We start from the raw sequence: 27,673 nt of genomic DNA on the forward strand, positions 1-27,673 counted from the left end.
TAGCTGCATATATTTGTTGACTAACAACTAGACGAAAGGATCAATACTAGCTAAATTACTATTAGAGGGGATTTGAGGATTTCCTCCAATGCTCCCTACTACCATTCTTCATCCATTGTATTGCAGTTTAAATAAATTACCAAAATAATTGAAATCAGCGTGATTATATTGTGTTATTTTGACAAATAAAATATGCAGAATTTTAAAATACTGTGCATAGAATTTTTAATTCTGTGACGCAGAATTCCCCCAGGAGTAAAAGGGCAACAAATCCTGTAATGGACAATTATGGAATAATCTGCCCATGAGGGAAACGTATTCCTTACCCCAGGAAGTTAGTGACTGGTTTATTCCAGGTGGCTGCATGAAGGCTTATAGCCCTGAAACAGTTTTAATCTTAACTAATGCAAGCCTGGGTGTTCTCACTTCACTGTCCATATAACTAGCCCGGCCCTTCCATTTTTTTCAATGACGGCTCTGCATCGCCGAGGCAGTACATTCCACAGGCCAATCGTGGGGGGTGCAAAAATAGCAAATTTCCCTATTCCGGTTTTGGCGTGTGCTGAGGCCTGCTGCTCCCTGCAGAGCCGCCTAGCCCAGCGGCCCGCACCCGGACTCCTGCACTGCCCCTTGTTTGCTTCTCGCTGGGTGCCAGTGGAACATTCCTCACCCTCTGCCCCCCTCCACCGTGAGCGGTACCTTCCTGGAGATGATGAGTCACGTGGCGCGCCCCACGCTGGGCGTGGGTGGTGCGGGCTCAGGGCTGTGTCACATGACACCGCTTTTCCCTTAGTTCCTGCGCGTGCCGGCTCTGTCAGTCTGTGTGCGGCGGGGCCTAGGAGCAGGATGAGTATCTCGCGCTGGCCGCTGCTGGCGTTCGCTGCCTTCGCGGTGCTGGCCGAGGACCCGGTGAGCGGCGCGTGGGGGGCTGCTACGTGGGGCATTTCCCCGCGGGTTGCAGCTGTCGGTGCGGGGCTTCCCCCTTCCGCGGCGGGCAGGTCCCCCCGAGTCTCGCCCGCAGCGCCGGCGGGCGGACTGCAGCTGTCCCGGCCGGGCGAGGGCTGCCCCTGCTTGCGGGAGGGAGCGCGGCCCTCATCGGCTCGGGCGCTCGCTGGGGTTGTGCCACCTGCAGCGTTCTCCTCTCAGGCAGGGGCGGCCCTCACCTGATGCTGCCTCTGGGTCCCCGGGGGCGGGAGCCTTGTCCGGAGCAGTTGTGTGCACGGGCCACACCTCGCTATTCAAGGCATCGCCCCAGGCTGATAGAGGAGACAGTGGGCTGCCACTCCTGGGTTAGTAGCAGGCAGGTGGGAGGTTTAGGAGCCTGGGAGTCAAGCTGGTTTTATTTGCTCTTGTAATTGGTATTGGTCTAAACTTTCAGAGTGGGGTTCCCGAAGCTAGGCACCTCGGTTAAGCACCTAGCATTGCACAGCTGTAGTGTCCCTGACGGCTTGTATCCTATCCTCTTTGGCTTCAGTGGAGGCTGGGGGTGCTCAACCCTTCTGAAAGTTAAACCACTTAACTAGGTGCCAAGCTCAAACTGTAGCCCTTGTTAATGATGTAGATGCTTGGTGTTTTGCTGTGCAGAAAGTGGTACTGTCCAATCTACAGTAAGATCAACTGCTTTTCATCCTGTTGTGTGCGGCTGAAGTTACAGGTTCCTCTCCTCTTAACTATTTGCCCCAAACCACTCTTTGTGTGGGTTAGTTGTAAAGTACAGCTATATTCTGTAAAGCAAGAGGTGGTTAGGGCTGTTCATGCTGTTTGGTGATGCCCTGAAACAGTTAACTAGTAGTTGTGTTGGTTAAGCAGCATGATTTAAATGTGCAGAACTTTACTGGGAAAACTTGATAATTCTTTGTAAAAGGTATAGGCAGAAAACCAGTATTCAAATGAGATCTTCTAGGAGTAACTAGAAGTATTTATTAGTCTGCTTCCTACGACAAAACATACAGTTAACACCTTCCCTGGGTTAGGAAAAGTACAGACATAATAATACACAGAAAAACTATTGTGACCTATGGGAGAACATTTGTAAGACCCAACTTTCCCTAAAAACTCCAGTCAGGTTAGTGTCCCAGGGAACTTTTCTGAACTGAAGCTTGGATTTTCTTCAGTGGGAAAAGAAAACACTTGAAGGTTTGGGCAATAGTCAGAATAGCAGAAATCTAGCCAAGCTAGTTAAACTCCTAGCTGATAAATTTACACAAATTGACTTTTGTTTTAGCCCTGTGCAGCTGCCCTGTAACTTTTGTAACCTTCATATACCTCTGAACTAATCCTCTCCATACCTATCACTTCATTTCAGGAGTAGATGAAGTGAGCTATGTGTATACACTTGTGAAGCACTTTGGGATACTTTGAGATAAAAAGTGTTCTATGTTTGGATTACAGTAGTTTCTAGAGACCTCATTCAGCATTGGGATCTCATTGTACTAGGAGCTGTGCAAACAGTAATAACTTAAACCCCTGTCCTGAAGAACTTGATCCTGAAGCACTCTCTTCAAAGTGTTTGTATGTGAGTAACTTAACTTTGCATATGTGAGTAGCCTGAATGCAAGACTACTAATGTGTAAGGCAATGCACCTGTGTAATAAGTATTTGCAGGACTTTGGCCTAATTAAAGACAAGATGCAACAAGTGGATGCCTTATGAATCACAGCAGCTGCTGTTCAACTGTGTAGTGCACGATGTTTAAGTCCTGGATATGTTAATTTTAGATCATATGTAACCACTTTAAAAATATTCTGTTTTTAAATTTAACAAATTTCAGTAATGGGCTATATGAGAGCAAGGCCCTTTATTTATCTATTTTAAATTACTTGATTAGTAAGCTATTGTCCTGGAAGTTGTTTTCCTTGTGCTTGCAATGATTATTTTGCATCTTATATTTACTTAATATACACTTCTGACTTTTTTCTTTCTTGTATGAAAGATTAAGTTGGCAAAGGCTTCTTGATGAAATACTGCAGTACTGCACACAAACATACCAATACAGTTTTTAAAATGTGAAGGGGGGGGAAAGAATCTCAAGAGGACTGCATGCCGTGTTTATTTGTAGTGTTATATAAATAGAGAATTTAAGATCATTTACTTTTAAACCATTAAGTATAGTTACAAATTTTTATTTTTAGAGGGAGTAAATACCAAATTTATTTTATTTGAACTAGATAATTTATATAAAATGGTTTCCAATTTTTAAACAATTGTTTAGTAGCATAAATAATTGATATATTTTTCCTTCTAAAATACATAACAAAACAATAAACAATCCTAAGGATTCCTGAAAATCTGTACTACTACTACTGAGAATAAGGAATTCAGGAGGAGAAGTCCCATTGACTTTAATAGGATATCTTGAAAATCTCTGCCAATATAGTTAGGGCAAGTTCTTTGTTTTAGAAGAGTCCACTTTGAATTTATCTTCTCCCTACTCCACAGCAATGTACAATTGAACAATTGCTTCCTTTTATGACTTTCTGTGGTCTAGGTAACAGTTGTCTTGTTTCATAAGTGAACCTTAATTCTATTACAGTATCCTTTTTCAAAACACTGAAGTGACACTCTTACTTTTGTGTCAGGACACAAAATGTATTGAAGACATGCTGTGTAAGCAGAGTTCATCATTTTGATTGTTTTCCGCTAAGTAGTCTGCATCAAGCATGCTGTTAGAACATTGCATATGAATGAGCTCACATACTCCAAATTCTAATTTATACATGACTTTTTGATGCAACTGATCATATCTTTTTAAAATATGAAATGTGGCCTTCACCAGTACAACAAATATTTGTAATAAATTTATAATGAAAGTATTGCAAAGGTAATTGAAGAGAGGCAAAGGGGATCTTAAAATCCAGCCAGATTCTTAGATCTGGATCTTGCAGTTGACTGCACACAGGTGTATCCTTGGGGCTCCATGTTGACATGGAGCATGCTGCTGTAGTGGCTTAGAGGCCACTGTGTGAAAATGTGTTTGGGTAGGCTATTTAGAGGTGTGGCAGGAGAGTTGGTGGTGAAGTGGATAACTATATGACTGTCATCTTTGAATTTGTGTGATTCAGTTTCTTATAAAGAACTTCAGGTTTCTCTTTGATTTGATGCAGATGCATTAGGTTAAAGTATACTTCATACCACTGGTAATCAAGCTGGTTTCTCGTCACTAGTAATAAATATCCTATAGGGGACATGCTTTCAGTTACAGCTGTGTAACCCCATTGTATTGAGAATTGCACAGGTTGTAACTTAATGCCTTCAGTGGGTTGTACACATGTAACTGAGGGCAAAACTTGGTCTTGCAATTTCAGCTTAGATAGAACTGAAAGCAAAAGAAAATTGGGCTCACTTGTCATATCTACATTGGTTCTGCAATGCTGTTAAGTTTTTTGTATTACTTGTTACTATTATTCTGAAGGATGAAAAACATCAGTAGGATTATTACTGCATGGCAGAATACTGCCCTGTAATGGGAGAGGTAAAGAAACTGTTGTTTTATGGAATGTGGAATTCTAAGCTGTCTTTAGTTACAAAAAGGATGCTGAATATCAATTAGTCCGATAGCTTTTAATTTGATTATCTTTAATCTATAAAATACTATTCAATGTTATAGTAGTGCAAAGGGAGATTACTAGAAATAATAGGGTTAGGTAAGGGAAATCTTAGACTGAGTAGCGAGGAAAATTTCCAGAAATTCTGGAGTACAGAATATTCTTCCAAGGCAATGATGAAAACGCTGTTGCTTGGAATGGACAATTTAAATGTCTGGAATGAACTTTATAAATGTAAATAGGCTAGGCTTGAAAAGTTTACCCAACCGTTACTAATCTGGGCACTAATGCTACTCTCTACAGTGACAAATTTGTGGCACCATGGCTTCTGCAGTTTACAAGAACTAAAACGGCTATGTTCTACATTTAAAATGTAACTGTCAGCTTTCTATTTAATAAACTCTGAGTAAATGGATGGCTGACTTTTTTTGGACTCACTTTCTTCATAACTTGGCTTCACTCACTTTGATCACGGCATATCTTTTCTATGTTGTCTTCAGTGTCTTTCATCTTACCTTTTTCCCTGCATTGCATTATCTTTCTCCATTATATTTTTTCCTTCCACTTCACCCCCACAATCTATCGTGTTTCTCACCCTCTCACATACATTCATGTACACGAGATTTGGAAAAACTTTACCCAACATCTAACAGTCAAAACAAAACCTGGTAGCAAAAGGTTGGTAAGAAAGATGCAGCCTGTTTGGGTCAATGTCCAAGCAAGAAGCTATCCTATCTCCAACCAAAACTTCCTAGCTATTGAGAGAGAGGAAAGTATAGGAATTTTTACCAAGATGCTGCTTCAGGTCCCTGCTTCCAGGCTCCACTTTTTGTAGCAGCCTCTGATTAAGTGTCTGACATACCTGAAGCCCACTTTCATGGCTTCTGAAAGGGAAGAGAAGATCTTTCTGTCTACTAAGAGCAGCCTGACTGTTAAGAGGAGAGGGTGTATCTCCTCTATCCTTCCTCCAGTTTCATGATAGTTGTGAAGGAAGGGGTCTCTCCCTTACCACACTAATAGCTCCAGACCTGTGCTAATTTCATTCTGTTGCTGGGACATGTGTGTCAATTTCACTGCTGCTCCAGAGGAGCTTCTGAACAGCATCAATGAAACTAATCAGTCTTGTCAATTTCATGCTTTTGCTTAGGAAAGCTGTGAATAGTAGATGCTCTGGAACTGTCTGAAGATCTGGGAACAGCAGTGTATGTTGGTTCAGGAATGGAAGGCTATCTCTGTAACTCTCCATCTAGAAACTTGTCTGTTTTCTTGAACTTAACTTTCCAATCAAAACACCACACCTAATGTTTAAAAAATTAAAAAAAACACTTAAAACGTTACATAACACACACACACAATGACTATAACTGAAAGACTAGAGAAGTCACTTCTGGTTTTTAAGTTTATTTCCTTTGAGTACCCACAAAGGACAGTTTCACATCCCCACCCACCCCACACCCCCTTTGATTATGTGGGTTATTTTACACAACTAGAGAAAGGGGAAGCCTTTTAAGAGTGATTGTGGAACAGCCAAAATTAGCTTGGGGCATATGTAATAGCAGCATATGTAGGACCTGAAACACCAAACTTTTTTTTTAAAGTTGGATTTCAAGCTAATGTCCTATTATGTTCAATTTGCTAGAGGCAATAATGTTTCCTCAATTCGTATAGGCATGGCCTAGGTTACCATATTGAGCTGCTTATCAACAAAAGGATTCTGGAGTATCCAGCTATCACTTTACAATTTCGTTATGAAGGGATAATGAGTTTTTAAACCATGCTGGCAACAAAACCATGGATCATTTTGAGATACTTGAATATTTGTCTGCTTAGCAGTGTTTTTCAGCCAGATATCTATTTTGGATGTGGCACTGTACTAATTGCCTGACCTAGTTCTGATTTTGCTTTATCTGTTAAACAGAGATGCATGTGATGGAATGTTTCCTTTTTTAGTATTGCAAAATGTTAGTTTCACAAGATATAGTTTGGCTGTTCAGAATTCAGACTCTTTATAGCCTTCTCTGTCACCTGATGTCTCCAGCTAGCTTCCTTATTTTAGATTCCTTAATTTGGTAGTTAGCCTCTGTAAATTTGAAATTTGTTTTACCTTCCTCTTAATTAGGAAGAGGATATAACAACTGCACCACACTGTGTTCATGCCCATGAACCTGCATACTTCCTATAGTCACATCTAGCATGAGCTGTGATTCCCCTCATAAAGTTTCTTCCCAATCATCCCAAACAGAGAGAATACAATTTTATTACATTATTCAGTGCTCTGCTGATTGCTGTTCTTAGCTGTGACTATATAGTGACTAGGACAAAAGGGTAAATAAGAAGCAGCTGCCTGCCAAAGAGTAACCTCTATGATAGGTATAAAATCTCTTTGCTAGATTAACTTGTTACAGATCAAAAATCCATACCAATTATATTGCACAAGTATTAATTAACTTTAACATTTTTAAATGCCCTGTCTTCCTCTGTGATTGATACCATTGAATAACTTGTAAGATAGAAGGTACCTTGCACAGTGTCACAAGCTGTTTGAATTTATGAATCTAGGAAACTTAAGATGAGTTGCCCAAGGACAACTTGTGTCTCCATCCAGATTGTTGAACATGGATATATTGGCTGGCAGTTGTTTAGTCTGAATGAGTTATATGCCCTTTTGTCAAGGACAAACTTAATCTTTCTTACTGGTGCAACCAAACAAACTGCAAATAGAACAGGAGTATTTGTGGCACCTTAGAGACTAACAAATTTATTAGAACATAAGCTTTCGTGGACTACAGCCCACTTCTTCGGATGCATACAGAGTGGAATAAATATTGAGGAGATATATATACACACATACAGAGAGCATAAACAGGTGGGAGTTGTCTTACCAACTCTGAGAGGCCAATTAAGTAAGAGAAAAAAAAACTTTTGAAGTGATAATCAAGATAGCCCAGTACAGACAGTTTGATAAGAAGTGTGAGAATACTTACAAGGGGAGATAGATTCAATGTTTGTAATGGCTCAGCCATTCCCAGTCCTTATTCAATCCTTTGTTGATTGTGTCTAGTTTGCATATCAATTCCAGCTCAGCAGTCTCTCGTTGGAGTCTGTTTTTGAAGTTTTTCTGTTGTAATATAGCCACCCGCAGGTCTGTCATTGAATGACCAGACAGGTTAAAGTGTTCTCCCACTGGTTTTTCAGTATTATGATTCCTGATGTCAGATTTGTGTCCATTAATTCTTTTGCGTAGAGACTGTCCGGTTTGGCCAATGTACTTATCAAACTGTCTGTACTGGGCTCTCTTGATTATCACTTCAAAAGTTTTTTTTTTTCTCTTACTTAATTGGCCTCTCAGAGTTGGTAAGACAACTCCCACCTGTTTATGCTCTCTGTATGTGTGTATATATATCTCCTCAGTATTTATTCCACTCTGTATGCATCCGAAGTAGTGGGCTGTAGTCCACGAAAGCTTATGCTCTAATAAATTTGTTAGTCTCTAAGGTGCCACAAGTACTCCTATTCTTTTTTGCGGATACAGACTAACACGGCTGCTACTCTGAAACCTGTCAAACTGCAAATAATTGACAGTCTGCCTGTTAATTTGTAAATGGCATTTGTGCCCATAAAACACTTTGGGGTGCACTTGTTCTGTAGGGCAATGTGGGGGTGTGCTTGGGTGAACAAAACTCAGAAGCAGGCTGGTAATTTTTTCCATTACTTCTGTTAGCTGGCTACACTTACAAGTCAAATGAGGTGAGTTGCCAGAGTGGAATAGCTGGTGCAGCACAGGATTGGGAGCAGGGAGACTGACCCTGATGCTGACTCCTAGACTTCGCTATAGTACAAAAAGTATTCATTGCTCACATTGGGTGCAGCTGTTATGCTTGGGATTATGCTGGCAGTTAATCAGTTTCTGTATTGGTGCTGAATGTAAAATTAAATGGTGCCGAATGTAATTTCCCCTTGGCTACATTTTATTTAAGCCATATTCAGCACCAGTTTAGCTGCACATGTCAGCAGTAGGTAATGTCTGTACCATATAGCAAGGTCTCGTGACTTAAGTGGTTTGCTAAATTTGTATGTGCCTTTGCCACCCATCTGTAAGACAAGGATAATATCAAACATGCCTATCTTGCACGTGTGTGGTGATTTACTTAATGCTTCTGAATTATTCTGACCTCTTAACAGAATGCTTTGTAAATGCTAAGTGCTATCACTGGCACCTCTGATCACAATAGGAGCAATCAGTTAATATATAGGATTAAGTGCAAGCCATTAGCTTGTCCACTAAACAATAAATAACTTTAAATTCACTTGTTCAGCTTGGACTACCAAAATATGGGATTTTTTCCTAGCCTGTTGTGATTGCTCAGCTAACCAACTGGTTAGATTATTCTTTATGATAAAAGTATGAATGATTCCTTATCATTCCCAAGCACCTGCTTGTGTCTGAGCGTCTTAAGGCCAGGGTTACTGTCCCACTTCCTCTGTCAGGCCCTTTAAGGACTCTACAGCAGACTGTCCTGTTTCAACACCCCTTCTTGGGGCCCATTTATTACAAAAACATAATGCAAATAATCCAGAACAAAAGGACGATGCTTTGGGACATCTATCACCAGCAGTGCATCTAATCCTTGACATAACACATACCATGCTCCCAGCGCCTCTTTGGTCCTCTCCTGGCCTTCTGCCAGGACAGCCACCCAGCCCTTCTGCCTGGAGTACAACCTCACTATTCCCAGCAGGAACCCCTCTCTGCTGGGAGTTCATCCATGTCAGGGAACATACCTCACTCCTCTCCTGTTAACTTCTTTCAGCTCTCCAGCATGTAGCTCTCATTGGGTAAACCCCTCTGTTGCACCCTTGCCTTCAGTCTTCTCTGGTCCTTTGTTTCAGCTCTCCAGCTTGGAAGTCAGTAGTTAACTCCCTCTCCAGCTTGGGGAGGTCAGCCAGTGAACATTTCTTCAGTTTTTCCCCAGAGACTGCCTTCCCTATGTGTTTCTCCCTGATCCTTCATAGCTGCATGTGCTGCCTGGTCCCCCTAATTGGTCAAACTGGAAGCCCCTGTACTGGCACAGGGGAGCTGGACATGCTTCATTTAAAAGGACCAAAAACCTAAGACTACATAGCATATTAAAAACAAACAAACAAAAAAAGGTAACCAAGAAGTTGGTTAAAAAAAAAAAAACCCTTTACATTCTTAAACAGTACTGTTTCTCTCTTTACAGTTTGGAGAAGACTGCAGAAGTAAAACATATCCTCCTGCAGGACCAACGTGAGTAACTCAAATTACTGGTACACTTTCTATCACATTACAGGAAAACAGTGAATTGGGGGGGGGGGGGGGAGGCAGTTTAAGCTTCTGGCTTGCTCGCATAACAGAATCAAACAAAAACATATTTCATAGTTTTGGCCTTGTACTTGGTATAGCACAGTTTTATAAACTTTTATAAATATGAACTTTGGTATCTGTTTTTCAGATTCAAAGGGACGGTTCCAACATACATCATAAATCTTGATTTACCTCCCAGCAGAAGATGGGATAAGTTGCTGAGTGACAAAAAAATAGAGGTATGAAATAAAGCTTTTGCTCTTAAGTTTAGCTTTAACTTTTTTTCATGGAGACTCACAGGAAAGAGTGAGTGGGAAGAATTTACCTTTGAAATATTTAATGACTAATGTTTCTAATTCCAGTTTTCTGTACTTGAACTAGTCTGACTTAAGGTCTTGACTTGAGGGGGGTGGGGGGGGGATGGTGGCTTAAGTAAACACTTTCTTCCTACAAAATGTTTATTCTCAAACTGGATCTGACATAATAGAAGGTAAGTTAACTAGTAATTAGAACACTTTGAAGAGTGGTGTTTCCTGAGGTGGACTTCATTTTTCTTATCAACGTTTTCTCCTTAAATCTAAACACATTTATTATGAGGGAATTGTGCCAGACAGCCTTCTGGGGGCTGAAGTATTCTATCCACAAACACAGGATACAGCAGCAGTAGTCTTAACTTTCCCACACGATCCAGTCAGTATGCCTCCTTCCTAATTTGGAGAAACTGACTCTGGTGCTGAATGGATAGTCCATTCCTCATCACCATACTGTTTTTGGCCCTCGTAACACTGTAAATTAGGGCACCGACTGTGGTGGAGCTTTTTGTGGTATGGAAAGAGGTCACTAAATTTGGTTCATTCAAGCTATCTAATAAGCCATTGGGTAGAAATAGCTCTTGAACACTATTCAAGTGTGTTTGGTTTGAACCTAAAGAGAAAAGGAACTGTTTCAGATTTTCAAATCTGCCTGTCTCTAAAGTTAGGCTTAAAATTCATATTTAGGCCTCTAATTAGAAGTAGCTTTTCCCCCCAGATGTGTTGAAGTCAATGCGAGAAGCAGATGCCCAATGTCAGCTGGGGCTGTTCATCACCTCTTAAAACTAAGCTAGTTCTGCTTTTGCCCAAATATAGGTTTTAGGAACCTGTTTTTAGCTAGACTTGAAAACATTGGTCTATATTTTTACCAATATATTAGACCATGTACTCCCTCTTGAACCATGTAAACCAAATCAGTGGAGTTTCACCATTTACAACAGGACTGCATTTGTTATGTGCACTCAAGTGGAGCAAATTTGAAGCTTTTCTAGTGTATGTACTTGAGATAAGTTTCTCAGAATAGGGCCCTTATTGTTTTGTGTGAATAAGATAGTGAGCAAGGGTTCCAGAATTAGGCCCTTAAATGGCTGCAGAAATTGGCAATGTTTGTCTCTCATCACTAGCATCAGATGATCATTTTTGCTTTTATCATTTCCTATATTAAAATGCAAACGTTACCACAATCTTGAACTCTAACTTAATTTTTGCCTTTCTAGTTGAAGACTGTAATTCAGAGTATTAAAAATATAGCAAATGCATTCGTCCCTAGTGGCAAAGCTGTTGAAATAGTGGATACTAAGTTGGTAAGTATCTTCAGTGTCTGGGGTGTGTGTGTGTGTGGTTTGTTTTGTTTGTTTTTGTAAACACATCAAATTGTATGCACTAGCCCCCAGAATGCAATCCTAGAATCCATCGAAATGTAGGGCAGGAAGGGACCTTGAGAGGTCATCAGGTCCAGCCCCCTGCATAGAAACAGGATCAAATACACGTAGACCATCCCTGACAGGTTTGTCCAACCTGTTAAAAACCTCCAGTGATGGGGATTCCATAACCTCCCTTGGAAGCCTATTCCAGAGATTAACTACCCTTATGGTTAGAAAGTTTTTCCCTGGCTGTAGATTAAGGGCTTGTCTATACTTACCGCGCTGGTTCGGCGGCAGGCAATCGAACTTCTGGGTTCGATTTATCGCGTCTTGTCTGGACGCGATAAATCGAACTCAGAAGTGCTCCCCGTCGACTCCGGTAATCCTGCTCGCCGCGAGGAGTACGCGGAGTCGACGGGGGAGCCTGCCTGCCGGGTGTGGACCGCGGTAAGTTCGAACTAAGGTACGTCGACTTCAGCTACGTTATTCACGTAGCTGAAGTTGCGTACCTTACTTCGATTTGGGGGTTTAGTGTAGACCAAGCCCCAGTCTATTACTTCTCCAGAGACTGAGACTTCAGATATGATACTTACTCTTAGAATTTAACTCACGAAAATAAGTTTTCTAAACTATCTGAAGCCAAATGCTAAACTGAGGAAAAAATGATCACAAGTGTTCTGTTTGGGGGAATTCTTACGAATTCAAGAAAGTTTGAACTTAGTCTTCCTATCCAGTAGGAAAATTCATACGCGATTGACAATGACTTGGTCTCTTTAACAAAACAAACATATTGCAGTGCTGTTTTTTCTGCTGTGCTGTACTCCTTCTTAGTCAGTTCCTTTAGTTCATTGAATGTGGCATAAGTGTCTGACCACAACAACACTAGTGAATTTACCAAACGGTCTTGATCAGAGTCCATTGTTTTGGACTAACAGCAAAACTTTGGCCCCTCCCCCTTTAACGACTAGCAGATATATGAAGTATTTGTGTAATTCACAAGTGTGGCAAAACTGAATTGAAACAGTAAAGTTTTGAGCAGTAGCAGTAATATCTGGAGTTAAAAATACTATTTTACTATGTGCACTTTTGCAAAGGGTAAAAGGGACAATAGCAAGAGAAATTGTGGCTGTGGTTGATAAACCGGCTGATCTATATTGTAAGAGACATGTCTGTGTATACTGCAATTTCCTTTTTATCCTTTGTACATTTTTAGACCTCAGCTGCTAGACTGACTGAAATGATTATTCTTTTTAAACTCTTAAGATAAGGAGACCCACATGAAACAGTCCTAGTGATTCAGAAATGCCTTTTATGTCTTGCTTTTAGAAGTTAGATTCTTTGGGTCAAACCTTCAAGCCTGGTTGATGCAGGCTTGGTACAGGACCTGAGCAGGGAGCAAGATGACATGGCCACATATGCTAGCTGTGCTCAAGCTAATGTGCTAAAAATAGCACTGTGGATGTTGCAGCATGGGCTAGCCACCCAGGGGGGCCAGGCAGGCTTGTACTTGGCCAGCTAATTCATGCCATAGCCCGGGCTGCAATGACCACATTGCTATCTTTGCCATGTTAGCTTAAGCAGAGCGAGTGTGCCAGTCCTTCTGGACTGGGAAGCGCACTGCTAGTTGCAGTGTAGACATAACATTAGACAACTCTGCTTGCCTCATCCTGAAAGCCACAGGAGGCCAGATCTGTACCTACACAATTTACAACAGTCTCATGTCACTGGATTAGAAGGCACTGTGGCTACACCCCATCCTACTTCCTCCCATTCCAATTTGCCTCTGTGGTGAATGGGTGGTGTAGGTAGGGATTCCCCTAATCAGCATTACTGTGAATAGTGCCTGGGATTTGTCTTGGTCTTAATGGTGACAAGACTATACTTCTCTCCCCATTACTGTCTGTGGTCTCAAATTAACTGGACATTGTGCCCATCTCCATTGTTTGAGTGTAGAAATTTTAATAACTTAATTTTTATTCTTCAGGTGCTTCCTTGCCTTTCAGTTTCTTCTACAAACCCCTCAAATATTTGCAGAGATATTCAATGTCCAGTTTTACAATGTCCGCCTAGAAAGATGTGACTATAAGGAGGAAAGCGCCTCTGTTTAGAGACCAAGATATTATTCATCTTCAGTTACAATTTAAACAAGTCTTTTTTTTGTCCCCCAGGTTCGACTGATTTCCACCCTTCCCTACCCTTTCAATGAAGAGCTCAAAGGGATTGCAAATGCTTCGGGCATTCCTTTGGGTAATAATTTCAACATTTCAGTTCTATAATGTCTGAATCACTGGTTGGTTGGTTGGTTGGTTTTTTTGTTGTTTTGTTTGCCCCCCTTCTTTAAAATTGCAGTGCATTTATCGATAACATTAGCCTTGACTCCCTAATTATTGAGTATATAATTGGTAATTTAGTGAAACACTTTGTGATGCTTTAAATTAAAACGTTATCTGTAGGAACATGATGATCGCAAATGACACTTGAAAGATTGTGACTTGTAATCCTTCTGTCCAACCATGCCCTCTCCCTGATGGCCTTGTGAAGCAGATCTTCTGCTGGGAGATATGGAAGCTCTCAACCTAGGACTGCTAGAAGTTGTAGCATTCCTTTGGTGAGAGTTCTTCGCCTTTCCCTACACCCACTCCCAATATGCCAGAAGGAGCAGGATAGGATTGCTTGTGGGACTTTTCTCCCCAGAAAAGCTGTGTATAGCTACATGCCATAGTGAAAAGCAGGCCGCATCCACGCTGCAATATGTAGCTACATGTGCAAATGAAAGGCATCCCACTGCCAGAGCAACACTGCTAAAAAATAGCCTTGTAGACGGGGGAGGTGCTGCTTAGACATGTAGAGAGCCATGTAGGTTACATACCCACAGGGTTCAGATGTGACTTTACTTGCCTAAGCAATGCCTCACCATCTACAATGCTGTTTATACCCATGCTGGGGAGCATGCAGTGTATGTACTCTACATGCTGATGTAAGGTGTGTGCAGACACCCACAATGGATCTCTGGGTACTCCATTTTCTCAGGCAGATCAGGAGAACCACTGATCTGTGCTTTTTTCCCCCAACAATCTTTGCAGTGTGCAAGCAACGTGAGCAGTGTTATGTTGAAGATTTTGTGTGATGCAAGTTGCTGAACAAGGAAAGCTGTATCTTCAGTGTCAGATTTGGGTGGGCACATAGGTGCAAGAGAATCTAGCCCCATGTTAGTTTAGTTCTTAAGATATTGAAGCTCCTTAAACCTCGTGAGGCTCTTGCCTTTAAGTGAACTGACTATTGACTCAAACCCCAAGAAAGTCAAATTGAAATTTTGGGGAGAGGTAGTGCTGTAGGATTCTCCTTTCTCCAATAGACGTCTTTTCTAATAGCTACTCTTTTTATTGACAGTCTGGCACTTTGATTGAATGCTCCTCCTTTTTTTTTCTAGGAGAAATTGTTCTGTTTAATATCTTCTATGAAATCTTTACAGTATGTACTTCAATAGTAGCAGAAGACAAATCAGGTAAAGTCTGTTCCTAACCACTTATTGTGAATCTTATGGGAGCAATGGCTTTTGTCCTGTGTAAATACTTTTTGGTTGAGCTTTGATAATAGTCCACTATGAACTTTGCTATTGCTGGCTTCTGTTTCTTGCTCTGTTGTTGTCCAGCTGGATGAAGTGATTTGCTCAAGGTCACTGCTCCCTGCCTCAGTTTCCCCTTCTGGAAAGTAGCGATGATGATATTGAACTCTATAAAGCACCTTGTGATCTATAGATGAAGAGCACTATGTACAAGTTAGGTACTTTATGTGGAAGGTGCTCAGATACTGTAGTGATGGGCAGCATTTATATAACTCTAAACCAAATAGTTTTAAGTGGCTGATTCATACCTACTGAATTAAAAAAAAAAAAAAATCACTCCATGGTCACAGTGTTCTCAGTTGCTAGGTGAGAGGACTGGGTTTCAGGTTTTGTTTTCTTGGTCCATTCTTTCCCCTTCCTAAACTGCACAGGCACTAATGAGTTGTCTCAAAAGAAGTCTTCCATTTCTCAGCCAAATGGGTGATAGCTTTGAGGGTAAGAGTGAATTCAAGTGAACAAATGGCATGAGGATTTCATTTGCTGCTTTTTCCCTTCCTATAAATGAGTTCTGATATTGCATGGTCACTCTCCCCATGAACATTCAGAGTTTTTACAGTGCATAAAACACCTTTACAAACAGAGTAGACCATCTACTCATTTAAAACAAAACCCTCAAATAGCTGTGGATTGAAGCAGTAAACTGGAACTGCTTTGTATTCATCATTCCATGGACTCTGAAACACTAGCCCAATCTGTAAACTATTATAACTTTCCCTATGTTTCAGATTTACTAGGGTAGTTGAAATGCCTTTCCAAGTCTCCAGGAAGACACAGCACTTTTAAAGTTACCCGATTATGTATTCATTCAGGTGTTCTATCATGTTAATTTGATAACATTCCATTTTATTTAAAAAAAAATTAATGGGAAAACTGGGATAATTGTATTTTAATGTCCAAATAATGTTGGGGATTGGAGTCCAGTTTGAAATGGAAAACAATGGGACAAGTGACATTTCATCAGATTAAAAAAAGCTAAGGTTAAAAAACATTAAATTTTAGAAAGGAAAAGCTTTAGAAGCAGGCTTGTTCCAAATATCTTTTTGGCAAAAATAGCTTATTTGGTCTCCCCAATCATTCTTAATATAGAATGGTCTTCCTTAGCATCCATATTGGTATAGCAACACCCACAACAGCATCCAATTATAAAATCTTATATCCGCTATGAGTTCAGCTTGCCTGTTTTTCTTTAGTCCGATAGAGCCGTAACCCCCTAGACATGTCTGTTTAAAAAATATATTAAAATAACTTCTCTTCTAAATCCAGGAAAGCTGTACCATGCTAGAAATTTAGATTTTGGACTATTTCTTGGGTAAGTACTTGTTTCTGTCTGTCCTTTATTTGGAATCATTCTATGATTTCTGAGTCCTAAAAGCAACTTAGGCTTGAATGTTACTCTGTTTGCTGTTTTTCAGTACAAGCTATTAATTTAACATTTACACATTGTCTGACTGTTGCAACTAGTTACTGTAACTTTTCACTGTATATTTCTGGTATAATGAAAAAGACTAGTACGGGCTAAGAGTACAGCTCTCCTAACCACAAGCAGTAAAATTACCCTTATTCCATACTTAGCAGAAATGGCTGTCATTCCATTTAAAAAAAAAAAAAAATCATCTTGTCCTGCTAGCATGGAAGAACCTCATAGATGGTACAAGTGACTTCTTCTCTCCCCCCCGCCCCCCCCCCCTCCCCGGGAATGGGCGTGAATAGTTGCTGGAAACACGTGTGCTCTGCTCTGTCCCAGCACATGGAACTCACTCTGGCAGAGTCTGCTGTGGCGCAAAACACAAAGGAAACAATATAAAAGAAAAAGAGTGGATCTCTGGGGTCACCAAGTTGTGTGTGTGTTTTTTTTTTGTTTGTTTGTTTTTTTGTCAATATCTAATTCTTCTAGTAGCATCATGTGAACTGAAGAAGCACTTGTACCATGCCATCTGGATTATTCCTGCTGCTTGTTTTATGGTCCTATGTATGTATACACACACATGCTACAGCACCATCAGTGTGAACTCTGGAATTTAGTTTCCTTAAAAGGATAGCTTGGGTCAAATATAGACTTTAGCTTTTACATCTCCTAAGATCAGTAGAAATGTTTCCATGGAATCTTCTTTTAAATTATCTTGGAGAGTTTGCATCCCAAATATTGCCACATGCTAGTGCATGAGTCCAGTAAACAAAACTGACCAGTTTATATTTTTCTTAACTCAGAGAATGTAAAACATAAATAGTGAAAAGTAAACTGAGTATGGAACAAGGGTGAGAATTTACCACTCTTAAAACTATCTATGGTGCTGCTTAGTGTGCTTTGTTTTTTAAATGTGTATACATTTAACTTGGCTATCACTGTTCTTTCAGGTTGTTTTCAGTTTTTATTCTTAAATAACTATAATTCATGAAGTTATATGTCCCTAGTAGGCCTACTGTCCACCTTGCTGCTTATAGACAGATGGACTAAAGATTAAACTGTAATATTCTGAGAAATGTCTCTCTAAATAGTTCAGTTTATATTTGGGTAACCGATATTACCGTACTAGTCATTGTTTTCTTGACCTCTCTCAGCATTCACAATCTCTGTTCTGTCCAGAAGCTGGTAGTCTAGTCACTATTATATATCTTCTAATGATCTGGTGTTTGTATCCATATAGATTCTATATCGGGGGCGGGCAAACTTTTTGGCCTGAGGGCCGCATCAGGTTTCGTAAATTGTATGGAGGGCCGGTTAGGGGAGGGGGACGTGGCCCAGCCCCCACCTCCTATCTGCCCCCCCCTCCCTGGGCACTACTGCCCTGTCCAACCCTCCCTGTTCCCTGACGGTCCCTCTGGGATCCCTGCCCCATCCACTCACCCTGCTCCCTGTCCCCTGACTGCCCCCCGGGACTCCTGCCCCCATTCAACCCCCTGTTCCCTCCCCAACCACTATCCACACCCCTGACCACCACCCCGGAACTCACCTGCCCTCTGACCAGGCCTCTGCCCCTCCTCACCCCACCCCCTTACCGTGCTGCCTGGAGCACCGGTGGCTGGCAGCACTACAGCCGCGCCATCCAGCTGGAGCCAGGCCACACTGCCACCACACAGCACAGAGTACGGGTCAGGCCGGGCTCTGCAGCTGCGCTGCCCCAGGAGCTCACAGCCCCGCCACCCAGAGCGGGGCAAGCTGAGGCTGTGGGGGAGGAGGGACAGTCTCCCAGGCCAGGAGTTCGGGGGCCGGGCAGGACAGTCCCGCAGGCTGTAGTTTGCCCACCCCTGTTCTATATCATGTTCCCTTCCACTCACTTTGTTTGAATAGTCTGAGCTCTATTGTTTGACAGTAGTTTTCCTCCCAACTGTCTTAATAGCCAAGAATTTCAGAATTCCATTAATTTATTCTCCCATTACATTTCTGAAATGTCAATTTTATCTAGGTTTTTCTTATACCTCCACAAATTAACCATAACTACTGTCTTCTCCATATTTTTACTAGAACTTCTGCTGTTTTGTGTGAGCTTCATTGATCCGTGCTCCTCAGCATCTTTCAAATTCCCCCTGATTAATATCAATAACCTCCCCACAAAGAACTTCAACTCTGGTTCTTTTGGCTCTCACAGAGAACCCCTATGTCTCTTTAATGAATCCTGATAGTATTGTGTCTTTGCTTTCTCAATGTCTGTATAAGATAGGGGCATGGCTGAGACTTTAAACTAAAGATGGTGGCCTCCCCAATGAGATTTGATCACCCTTTGTCCAAGAGGTATACATCTTTGGCGTGCTTTAAAAGTCTCAGTAGCTCCTGGAATTCCAGGTAATATCTCTGCCAAAAGTGGTACAGTTGTTATGACAATTGAGATTATTTCAAGACCTCTTAATAATAGGGTTAAGGTGTCTGGGTAAGTATTGTGTAGAGTTCCAATTTGGCACTGAACAATTGAGTATGGGCCAATATTGGGTCTTTAAAACCATATATTCACCCATAAACTGCATTTTATAAATTCGCTTTACACTTTCTTCATGCATAGATTAGCTAGAAGTAAGGAATTAAAAGTAATGCTAAATGTGGAATTAGGAACACTGTTGCATTGGGTGCATGTGTACATTAATGCATAGTTAAATGTTGCAGTCTGTGTAATAACATGGGTTAGAGTTTTTTCTTAATGCACACTTTCCTCCTGTAGGTGGGACATAAAAAATAGTTCCTGGATTATAACTCAGGAATTGAAGCCCTTAGTGGTGACTCTGGACTTCCAGAGAAACAACAAAACAGTATTTAAGTCTACAAACTTTGCAGGATATGTGGGCATGGTGTCTGGAATCAAACCAGTAAGTATTCTTTGTTTGCAATGCTACAAAACTTTCTGGCACAGATTTTCTTTAAGAGCACAATTCACCTTCCTTCCAAGGATCAGTTAGGAACAGGTTTGAAACTTGTTCATTAGTCACCTTCAGAGACTGTCCTTCATCTTTTGTAACTATGAGCCCTTTACACAAGTTAGTAGCCTCCAAGTTTACTCATAGTTGAGATGGAAATGTACGCTTCCAAAGAATGGAAGAAGAAAGGAGACTTGTTGGAAAATGCCATTGATTTGCACAGTTTCATTATAAAAGGAAATTGCCCACATAAAATACTTGAACTTTGAAGCTAGGTTGTGTAGCTAAAAGAAAATTTCACTCTCAAAATTCAGAATCGTGCAGTCTTGTATCCAACACAGATTTAGCTTTAAAAAACGAAAAATTAGATGAGCAGCTTTGTGAACAAGCAAAAAATGAGATCACTTGTGATTCCCAAAAAGAGGAGAAGCAGTGAACTTGGAGGTCGGGTACGTTATTGGCGGGCAACTGATGTGATGCTCCTGTAGTGGTCTGATGGGAGAATGACCCCCAGCATTGGATTAACACAACAGCAAAATCTACAGTAGACTACAAACCCCAGGATCCATCTCCAGTTCAGCCTCGTCTAACCCACATCTAGATTAGTACAGTTCTGCTGCACGTGTATCTAATTTTGCAATCCCTTTCTCAATGGATTCCACTGGTGTCTTCTGGGAATATACACATGAACAGATTATAAATCCAGCTATATGTCCACCTTAAAGTACAGTGTTACTTGTTGCAGTGTCAGTAACTAGTTAACTTTCATATGAAGTGAAAGATACTTTAACTTATTTTGTTTACTATTTCCCAGGGAATTTTCACTCTTACAATGAATGAGCGCTTCAGTCTTGACGGTGGTTACATTGGTGAGTAACAGACTTGTTGCTTGAATATATAGCAAAGTTTTCAAAATTTAGGGGCGCCTGCTGACTTCTCTCTCTCTCTCTCTCCTCCCCCCCCCCCCCACGTCAGTGTCAGACGCACAAGACCCGGGGGGGGGGTGGGGGGCGGGCGAAGGGGGAACAGAAACCGAGGCTAGGAATTATACCAGGTATGTAGAAACTATAAAAATCAGGAGGAAATAAGGTTGTGTGTGTCTGGGAAGAAAAATTGTTATAACTGGTGACTTCTTTCAGGAATCTTTGAGTGGATTCTTGGGAGGAGAGATGGTATGTGGATGGGCTTCCTCACCAGAACTGTGCTAGAGAATGGTACAAGGTAACACGTTTTTTTTGCTGATCTTTGTTTATAGTGGTAGTGCTGTGGATATTAACATTTAGAACTCCCCAACTACTTTTTTTTTTATCTCCTATTAGAAGCTTGAAAATTAAACTGGTCTCTGCCTATTTTGAAAATGTGTGGTAGATCTTTTTAGAAACTGGAACAGGAACCTTTTCCTGGCATGCATGCATGTGGGTCCTTGATGAGCCCTTTTTTCCTTAAATGACAAAACCTCTTCAGACACTAGCACAAGTTAGGCTGTTGTCGTGATATTGGAAAGAATGCTTTGTTTCACTGCAGTGCATGAGGGGGAGTGCAAAACACTTCAAATGAGTTATAAAGAAGTTCCTATTTGTCTTGACAATAGTTAAAAGAAGACTATCCAGGAGACTTCTCCCAGCAAACTATAGGCTTTTTAAATAGTGAATCAAATTGTAAACATGAGCAGCTTGCTATTGGGAATTTTTACTTATACAAACTCAAAATATTGTTACTTTATGTAGTTCTATTAAAGTTTACTTATTGAATATAAGAGTCTGATATAATGGAAAATACTTTCTTGTGGATTGATATTTGGGTATCCGTAGGGCTTAAAGCACACACACAAAAACTGTTCTCTGATGCATTATTTAGTTATCAAGAAGCAAAAGACCAGCTGGTTAAAACAAGACTACTGGCTCCAGCTTACTTCATACTGGGAGGAAACAAATCTGGAGAGGGCTGTGTGATCACTCGTAGCAGACAAGCTGCCTTGGATATCTGGGAGTAAGTACACTTAAGAGCAAGACAAATTCCATTGACATAGGTGTGCTACATCTGTGTGGCTTTTTTTTTTTTCCTTAAGAGAGCAAGCTGACTCTAGTATCTTATTGCTTGATTTTAAAAGCTTTTAATCCAAAAAGCAGTGTTTTGATATAGTATCTAGTTTACTCAGGAAAAAGTGCTTTTATAATCCTATTTCACTAATCTGCTCAGGAATCTCAAATTCTTTAACTAGTGTTGGCGGTGAAATACTTTCCCCTATGCTAACCGTATCTGTGGAGTATTTAACCGAAAATGAACACAAATTTACATCTCTTTTCAAGCCTTGATGCAAATGGGGGCACATGGTATGTGGTGGAAACAAACTATGATCGTTGGAAGGCTCCCCTTGTCTTGGACGACCGTAGAACACCTGCAATGAAGTGCATGAACCAGACAAAGCAAGAGGTAAATATTTTTTAAATAACTTATGTAATTTAGTATTTTGAAATGATCTGAACTCAAGCCACCTCCATAGCGAGGGTCTGCACTAGCCATGGCAGTTCAGGGCATTAGCTTGGTAACAGGAACAACTAAGGCTTTGTGATGCAAATTTGCCTACATGATTTATGTATAATAAAGCTCAGCTAGCTGCTGCTAGGTTTAATGGGGAGACTTCTTCCTGGTCTAGCCTGAGGCTCTCACTACTTCGCATTTTTAAACTCAAATTTCTGAATTTTTTTCTTCTTATGCAATACAAGTAGATTGGGGTACAACTGCGAATATAAAAACACGTCCTAAACTACGTATAGGGATTGCTTCATCCATGAGCGAAATAGTACAGCTGACTTAACAGGTGCCAAACGCTACAAAACTGCCCTACCTGCAGCAAAGCCTGGCCTGCCAATCTCTAGTGCCCACGTATCTTCTGACCGGAGGATGGTTGGGGAGTTATGTATTTTTTTTTCAGTCTGCTTTAACTTTACAACTGAAGTAGTCAGCAAGAGGATAATCATTGTACTCAGCATTCTGTTCTCGGCATGATCTTGCTATGTAATTTTGTATGTAAACATGAGCTAATATAAACGTAGCCAATTGTGATCTACTTGTCTTTCAGAACATCTCCCTACCAACCATCTATGATGTTCTCTCCACAAAGCCTATTTTAAATAAGGTAACCATTTTTTCCACATTTCTTGCAATGGAGGTGTATTTCCACAAGGTGGGCATATCACTTTAGGCCAGATTCAGTGGAGTTTCACCTATTTATGGCTAGGGCTAAATTTGACCAGGGTTGATCTCTGTATATTTTGGCAGAAACTTGAAACAAAAATAAAAAACAAAAACAAAAATATTATTGGTCTTGAAAATGTAAAAGAATAACCAGCAAGACATCTACTGAAACATCAGTGAAAATTCAGTGCTCATACTAGTTTGTAAGAGGATGTGCAGCAAATCCAACTTGTTCAGAAAAGGATGAATACCTCATCTTTTCTAATAGCAGTCAAATTACACAAGCAGGGGAAAGCACTGACATGAGATTCTCAAGTAAAACTTCCTTCAAAATATGTTGGAGTCAAAGTTCTCTGGCACTTCACAAAATGTATATGAAATCATTTAAACTTGTATCTGTAAATAGAGGCAAAAACACTTAGCATCAGATTTGGATGAGGTCAGACTTACCGTTACCCATGAATTTAGAGGTTAAATATCCAAGGGAAAATCTGGTCCAGTCTGCTTACAAATTGCGACTCATATCTCACACACACCTTACCTTCCTTAGTGCCAGGAGCAAGGAATCTACATAAGAACGACCGTACCGGGTCAGACCAAAGGTCCATCTAGCCCAGTATCCTGTCTATCGACAGGTGCCCCAGAGGGAGTGGAGCTAGCAGGCAATGATCAAGTGATCTCTCTCCTGCCATCCATCTCCATCCTCTGACAAACAGAGGCTAGGGACACCATTCCTTACCCATCCTGGCTAATAGCCATTAATGGACTTAACCACCATGAATTTATCCAGTTCTTTTAAACGCTGTTATAGTCCTAGCCTTCACAACCTCCTCAGTTAAGGAGTTCCACAAGTTGACGGTGCACTGCGTGAAGAAGAACTTCCTTGTATTTTTTTAAACCTGCTTCCTATTAATTTCATTTGGTGATCCCTAGTTCTTGTATTATGGGAATAAGTAAATAACTTTTCCTTGTCCACTTTCTCCACATCACTCATGATTTTATATACCTCTATCATATCAAGGAGACATATCAATCTAATGTCAAGGAGCATAGATCAAAGGATGAAAAGTGATTGATTATGTTTTGTAGAGGTGATGTAAATTTTAGGATAATGTCTCCTCTTTTATAAATACACTGATTCAAGAACACTTCAGAGGTTCTGGGCCTTCATTAAGGATCAGTCCAAAACTGGTTAATCAGCGATCCACATAACTTAGACTTAATTCTTCTAAAACTTTCGGGTTACAGCTCAAGATGCTACTTCTCAGCATGCCTAAAGTTGCTCTCTTAACATATAGAATGGACACTTGATGGTTCTTCAGTGGGATTAGGATTAAGTTTGTTATAACTGATCATAGTGGTTAACTAGGTTTTTTTACCTTTGTGTGGATGGCAAGAACATAATCTTATTCTTGCTCTTACAGCATACATGTAATGTTTTACTAAAAACAAACCTCATAATATACACAACTAGAAATATTAGAAGCTAGAAGAGCCAGATAGTTCTCCATCCTCTGTTCCTCAGCAACTATCTGAAATAAGTAAATGTGAATCACAGGAGGGATAAAATGAGTTTCCTTTTTCTTGCTAGCTGACTGTGTGCACAACACTGATGGAGGTTACAGAAGGCCGTTCAGAAAGTTATCTGCGGGAGTGCATAGGTTCCTGTAGTCCATGGTGATCCTTCACCTATCTGGGATGAGCTCTGCCTGTTGGAATTGGATGCCCTTCACTAAAAAGAACTGTACCTCTGGAAAGGGGCTCTTCAGCCTCCAAATGTTTCATCAGAACTTTGATAGCTATTTGCATATAGCTATTAACGAGCTAAGAATAGATCTAATGTAGCACAGGTCGGTCATCTGCTTTCTTAATTGACAGTTCAGACTACTGTGTACTAGCATTTTGTTTCTACTTCCAAGTATATTTCTGTAAGTGTAATACAACAATCGCCTATTGGTCCCTGCTAATTTGTTACCGCAATTGTTCACTATCAGAAAATTCCTTTTTTAGATTAGATACTTTTAAACTACAAAATTGCATTAGCGTGGCACCCTCTCCCAGTATGAGAAAACTAGAAATGGTGTAAAGGCAGTTGATGAGTTCTGCTACTCTTCCTTTTCACAATAACAAATTAAGAGTTATATAGTTGTTTGGAAGAAAGTTTAATGTTGCTAGTCCAGTATTAAGGATGTATTTCTAAAATGTCTGTGTAAAATGACCTATCCATAAAATAGCTCCTATTACAATAAGCTGTTGGGGAATGTCTTGTGTTACATCTGGGACAGAAGTGGCCTTTGGTGTTTGGGAGATTTTTACCCACGTTATTTCCTTGGCATGACACTTGCACTCTAACAAAAAAAAGCGAATGTTTCAAAACATGTATTAATACTAAATATTCCTAGAGAATATCCATCTACTTTTGACATCCAAAGTGCCTATGTATGAGTCACTTATGCACAAGACACCTATGTACACATTTAATATAACTTAGTCTGTCACTTGCAATGAAAATAGGACATTGCAAACAACTTGCATAAAGTAGAGAAATTATCTTGTGAGGAACAATCAATTATTAAATTAGCAGATAATCCATAAAGCTGTATGGAGAAAGAGGGTGTACTACAATAGAAAGTATTTGAAAGACCAGTAATGTTGGTTCTATTTCTCAGTTGTTAAAGATCCTTACATAGGACAAAGGAAATATAGAAACTAGAACTAGTAAATTGGGATGATATTCAAACTGTAAGGAGAAGTTTAAGATGCCTACTAGAGCTAAGTGAATGATTTTTTTTGTTGTTCCTGGGCAGAACTGAAAAATCCCCAAAAAACACTTTCTAAGTGAAACTGTTTTTGTTCTTGTTTCTCTACTTAAACTGAAACAAATTGTTTTGGGTGGGTTTTTTCTTTTTTGTATCAGAATGGTTTTAGGTGTTTCACCCTCTAAGTAAATAACTACTTCTGAATAAAACAATTTTGAAATGAAAAGCAAAAATATTTCATTTCAAAACGGCAACATGAACAGTTTGGCGCTTTTTTTTTAAAAGGTGAAAGTAATACAGACACATTAACTTGTGCTGTATATACTTGGGTCACATTGGAGGCTTTTCCCTCCACCCCTCTGATACTATCTCAGACGTATCAGAGAACTGTTATCTCACACACAAATGGAAGTTCTGAATGTTGATTTTAATTTTGGCAGGGATATTGATATTTCAACAGTTATAATAGCAGTAATCACTTAACTTTCTGGCTTCTAGTCTCAAACTATAAAACGAATTAGGTTCAGCAGTTTTTCAGCAGGTGGTAGAACATATCATTAAAATGGTTTAGGGGACTACTCAGTAGGTTTTAATTGCATCCAAACAGAGGCAATATTCGGTTAACTTACAAAGCGCCAACTGTCATTTCAGAGTTTTGGTTGTTTTTTTAAAACCAGTGTCCTATTTAAACATACATAAGTGTGAAAGGGGAATATGTATACAGATATGTGGGAAAGAGACTAGAGAGTATTCCAATGGTGTGGGAAGACCAATGTTTTGTATTCAATAGCCAAAAAATTCCAAAAGTGAGATTTAAGTTTGTCTTCACTGAAGTGCTTATTAATTTAAAGCAGACAACAGAACTAAATGTGATTAAATATTGAGAATATGGTGATCCTACAGATGCTAAATTCACACCCCACTTTGAAATATTAACTGGACTCAGACAGCTACATGCAACTTATCCTAACTCCATTCATTTGCAAAGTGCTGTAAAGATGAAAAATCAGTACCTCAACACTGGATGTTAAATAGGTCATGAGCTTAGTGTACAGAAGCCATAAACCTACAATGCAACAGTTATGAAAGTCTCATTTGATGCATGTGATTATAGTGGGCAGATATTACCTCTTATATATACAGTTGCAAACTATTCCTGTTAGAATTTTTTCCACAAATTCAAATTTCTAAAACATCCACCTTTTGGTATTTGAACTGCTGTTTGTTGTGTGCTTTAAGGAACATTCCTTTGGAAAGGATGGACTAAGTGTCTCCAGCAATTTTAATGCATTTAGAAAAGGGAAGAAAAACTCTATTTTAATTCCACCACTTTTTTAAAAAAAACTAATTAAATGTTAGGAAAATAGTAGTCCCAATCAGTTTGCTAAAGCCATACCTTATTAAAATGATTAAAGCTTTGATTTCTCCCCCCACCCCCATCTCTTTCCTAGACCACTCTCCCTCCCCCATATGCTCCCACAGGAGGCTGGAACCTGCCTTAGCACTCTGTCACAGGGACCTCTTAAGCAGCCAGCCCCTTTATTTTAGTAAAGTCACAGGTGGATTTTTATTTTATTTACTGAAGTTTAAATAAAAGTATTCATCCTTCCCTAAACTGCAAAGAGATGTGCCCAAGCCTGTGTGTGTGTGTGTGTGTGTGTGTGTGTGTGTGTAAATATCAGCCAAAACCACTGGTCACATTCAATCCAGCTTTGCAAATCATTTCAGTGCTCCCTCAAAATGCATTTTTGGCAAATGTATTATGGGTTGAAAAACTTTGCCACTCTAATGCTTAAACATGCAATATAAATGTATGACCAAGCATCAGTTTACATCCATAGTTATCCTGCATGACTGGCACTGAAAAATTTTACACAACTAATGTTACTTGCTTTGCAGGATTCCAAAGTGAATTAATAAAACTTTGATGTCTGGAGTATTTGTCATTGATTACACCTGGCATTAGTGCCTAGCCTCCAGCTCTGTGCATTAAGCATATAGGACTAAGTGTTTTTTTTTATTTCTACCCACAGCCTCTTAAATTAAATTTATGTAGTAGATAGTGTTTTATGGTAAACAGCTGAGCAGCCACAAAGCTGAGCCGTTCATGCCTAGCATATGAGCAAAGTGGCATTCATCTGTCCCTTCCAGATGGTGTAAACAATTTTTTCTCCTACTATCCATATCTGGATAAATCAATGG

The 27,673-nt window shown here is 40.1% G+C and overlaps 1 protein-coding gene across 2 annotated transcripts; it reads left to right on the plus strand.

The window, feature by feature from the left end:
* Positions 1-571: 571 nt before the first annotated feature.
* ASAH1 (N-acylsphingosine amidohydrolase 1) lies at positions 572-27,407 on the plus strand. 2 transcript variants are annotated; one of them, XM_005282058.5, is made up of 14 exons: positions 572-909; positions 9,767-9,813; positions 10,019-10,109; positions 11,399-11,485; positions 13,714-13,792; positions 14,976-15,050; positions 16,434-16,479; positions 19,322-19,466; positions 20,329-20,383; positions 20,654-20,735; positions 21,372-21,503; positions 21,824-21,947; positions 22,597-22,653; positions 24,304-27,407. In XM_005282058.5, exons 1-14 carry the CDS (start codon positions 847-849, stop codon positions 24,391-24,393), a joined length of 1,173 nt encoding a protein of 390 aa, XP_005282115.2. In that variant the 5' UTR covers positions 572-846; the 3' UTR covers positions 24,394-27,407. The 2 variants fall into 2 exon arrangements, with proteins under 2 accessions (XP_005282115.2, XP_042697894.2); XM_042841960.2 differs by lacking the exon at positions 21,372-21,503 and having other exon boundaries at positions 717-909.
* Positions 27,408-27,673: the final 266 nt, after the last annotated feature.

The sequence above is a fragment of the Chrysemys picta genome, chromosome 5, assembly GCF_011386835.1.
Source record: "Chrysemys picta bellii isolate R12L10 chromosome 5, ASM1138683v2, whole genome shotgun sequence".
NCBI lineage: Eukaryota > Metazoa > Chordata > Testudines > Emydidae > Chrysemys > Chrysemys picta.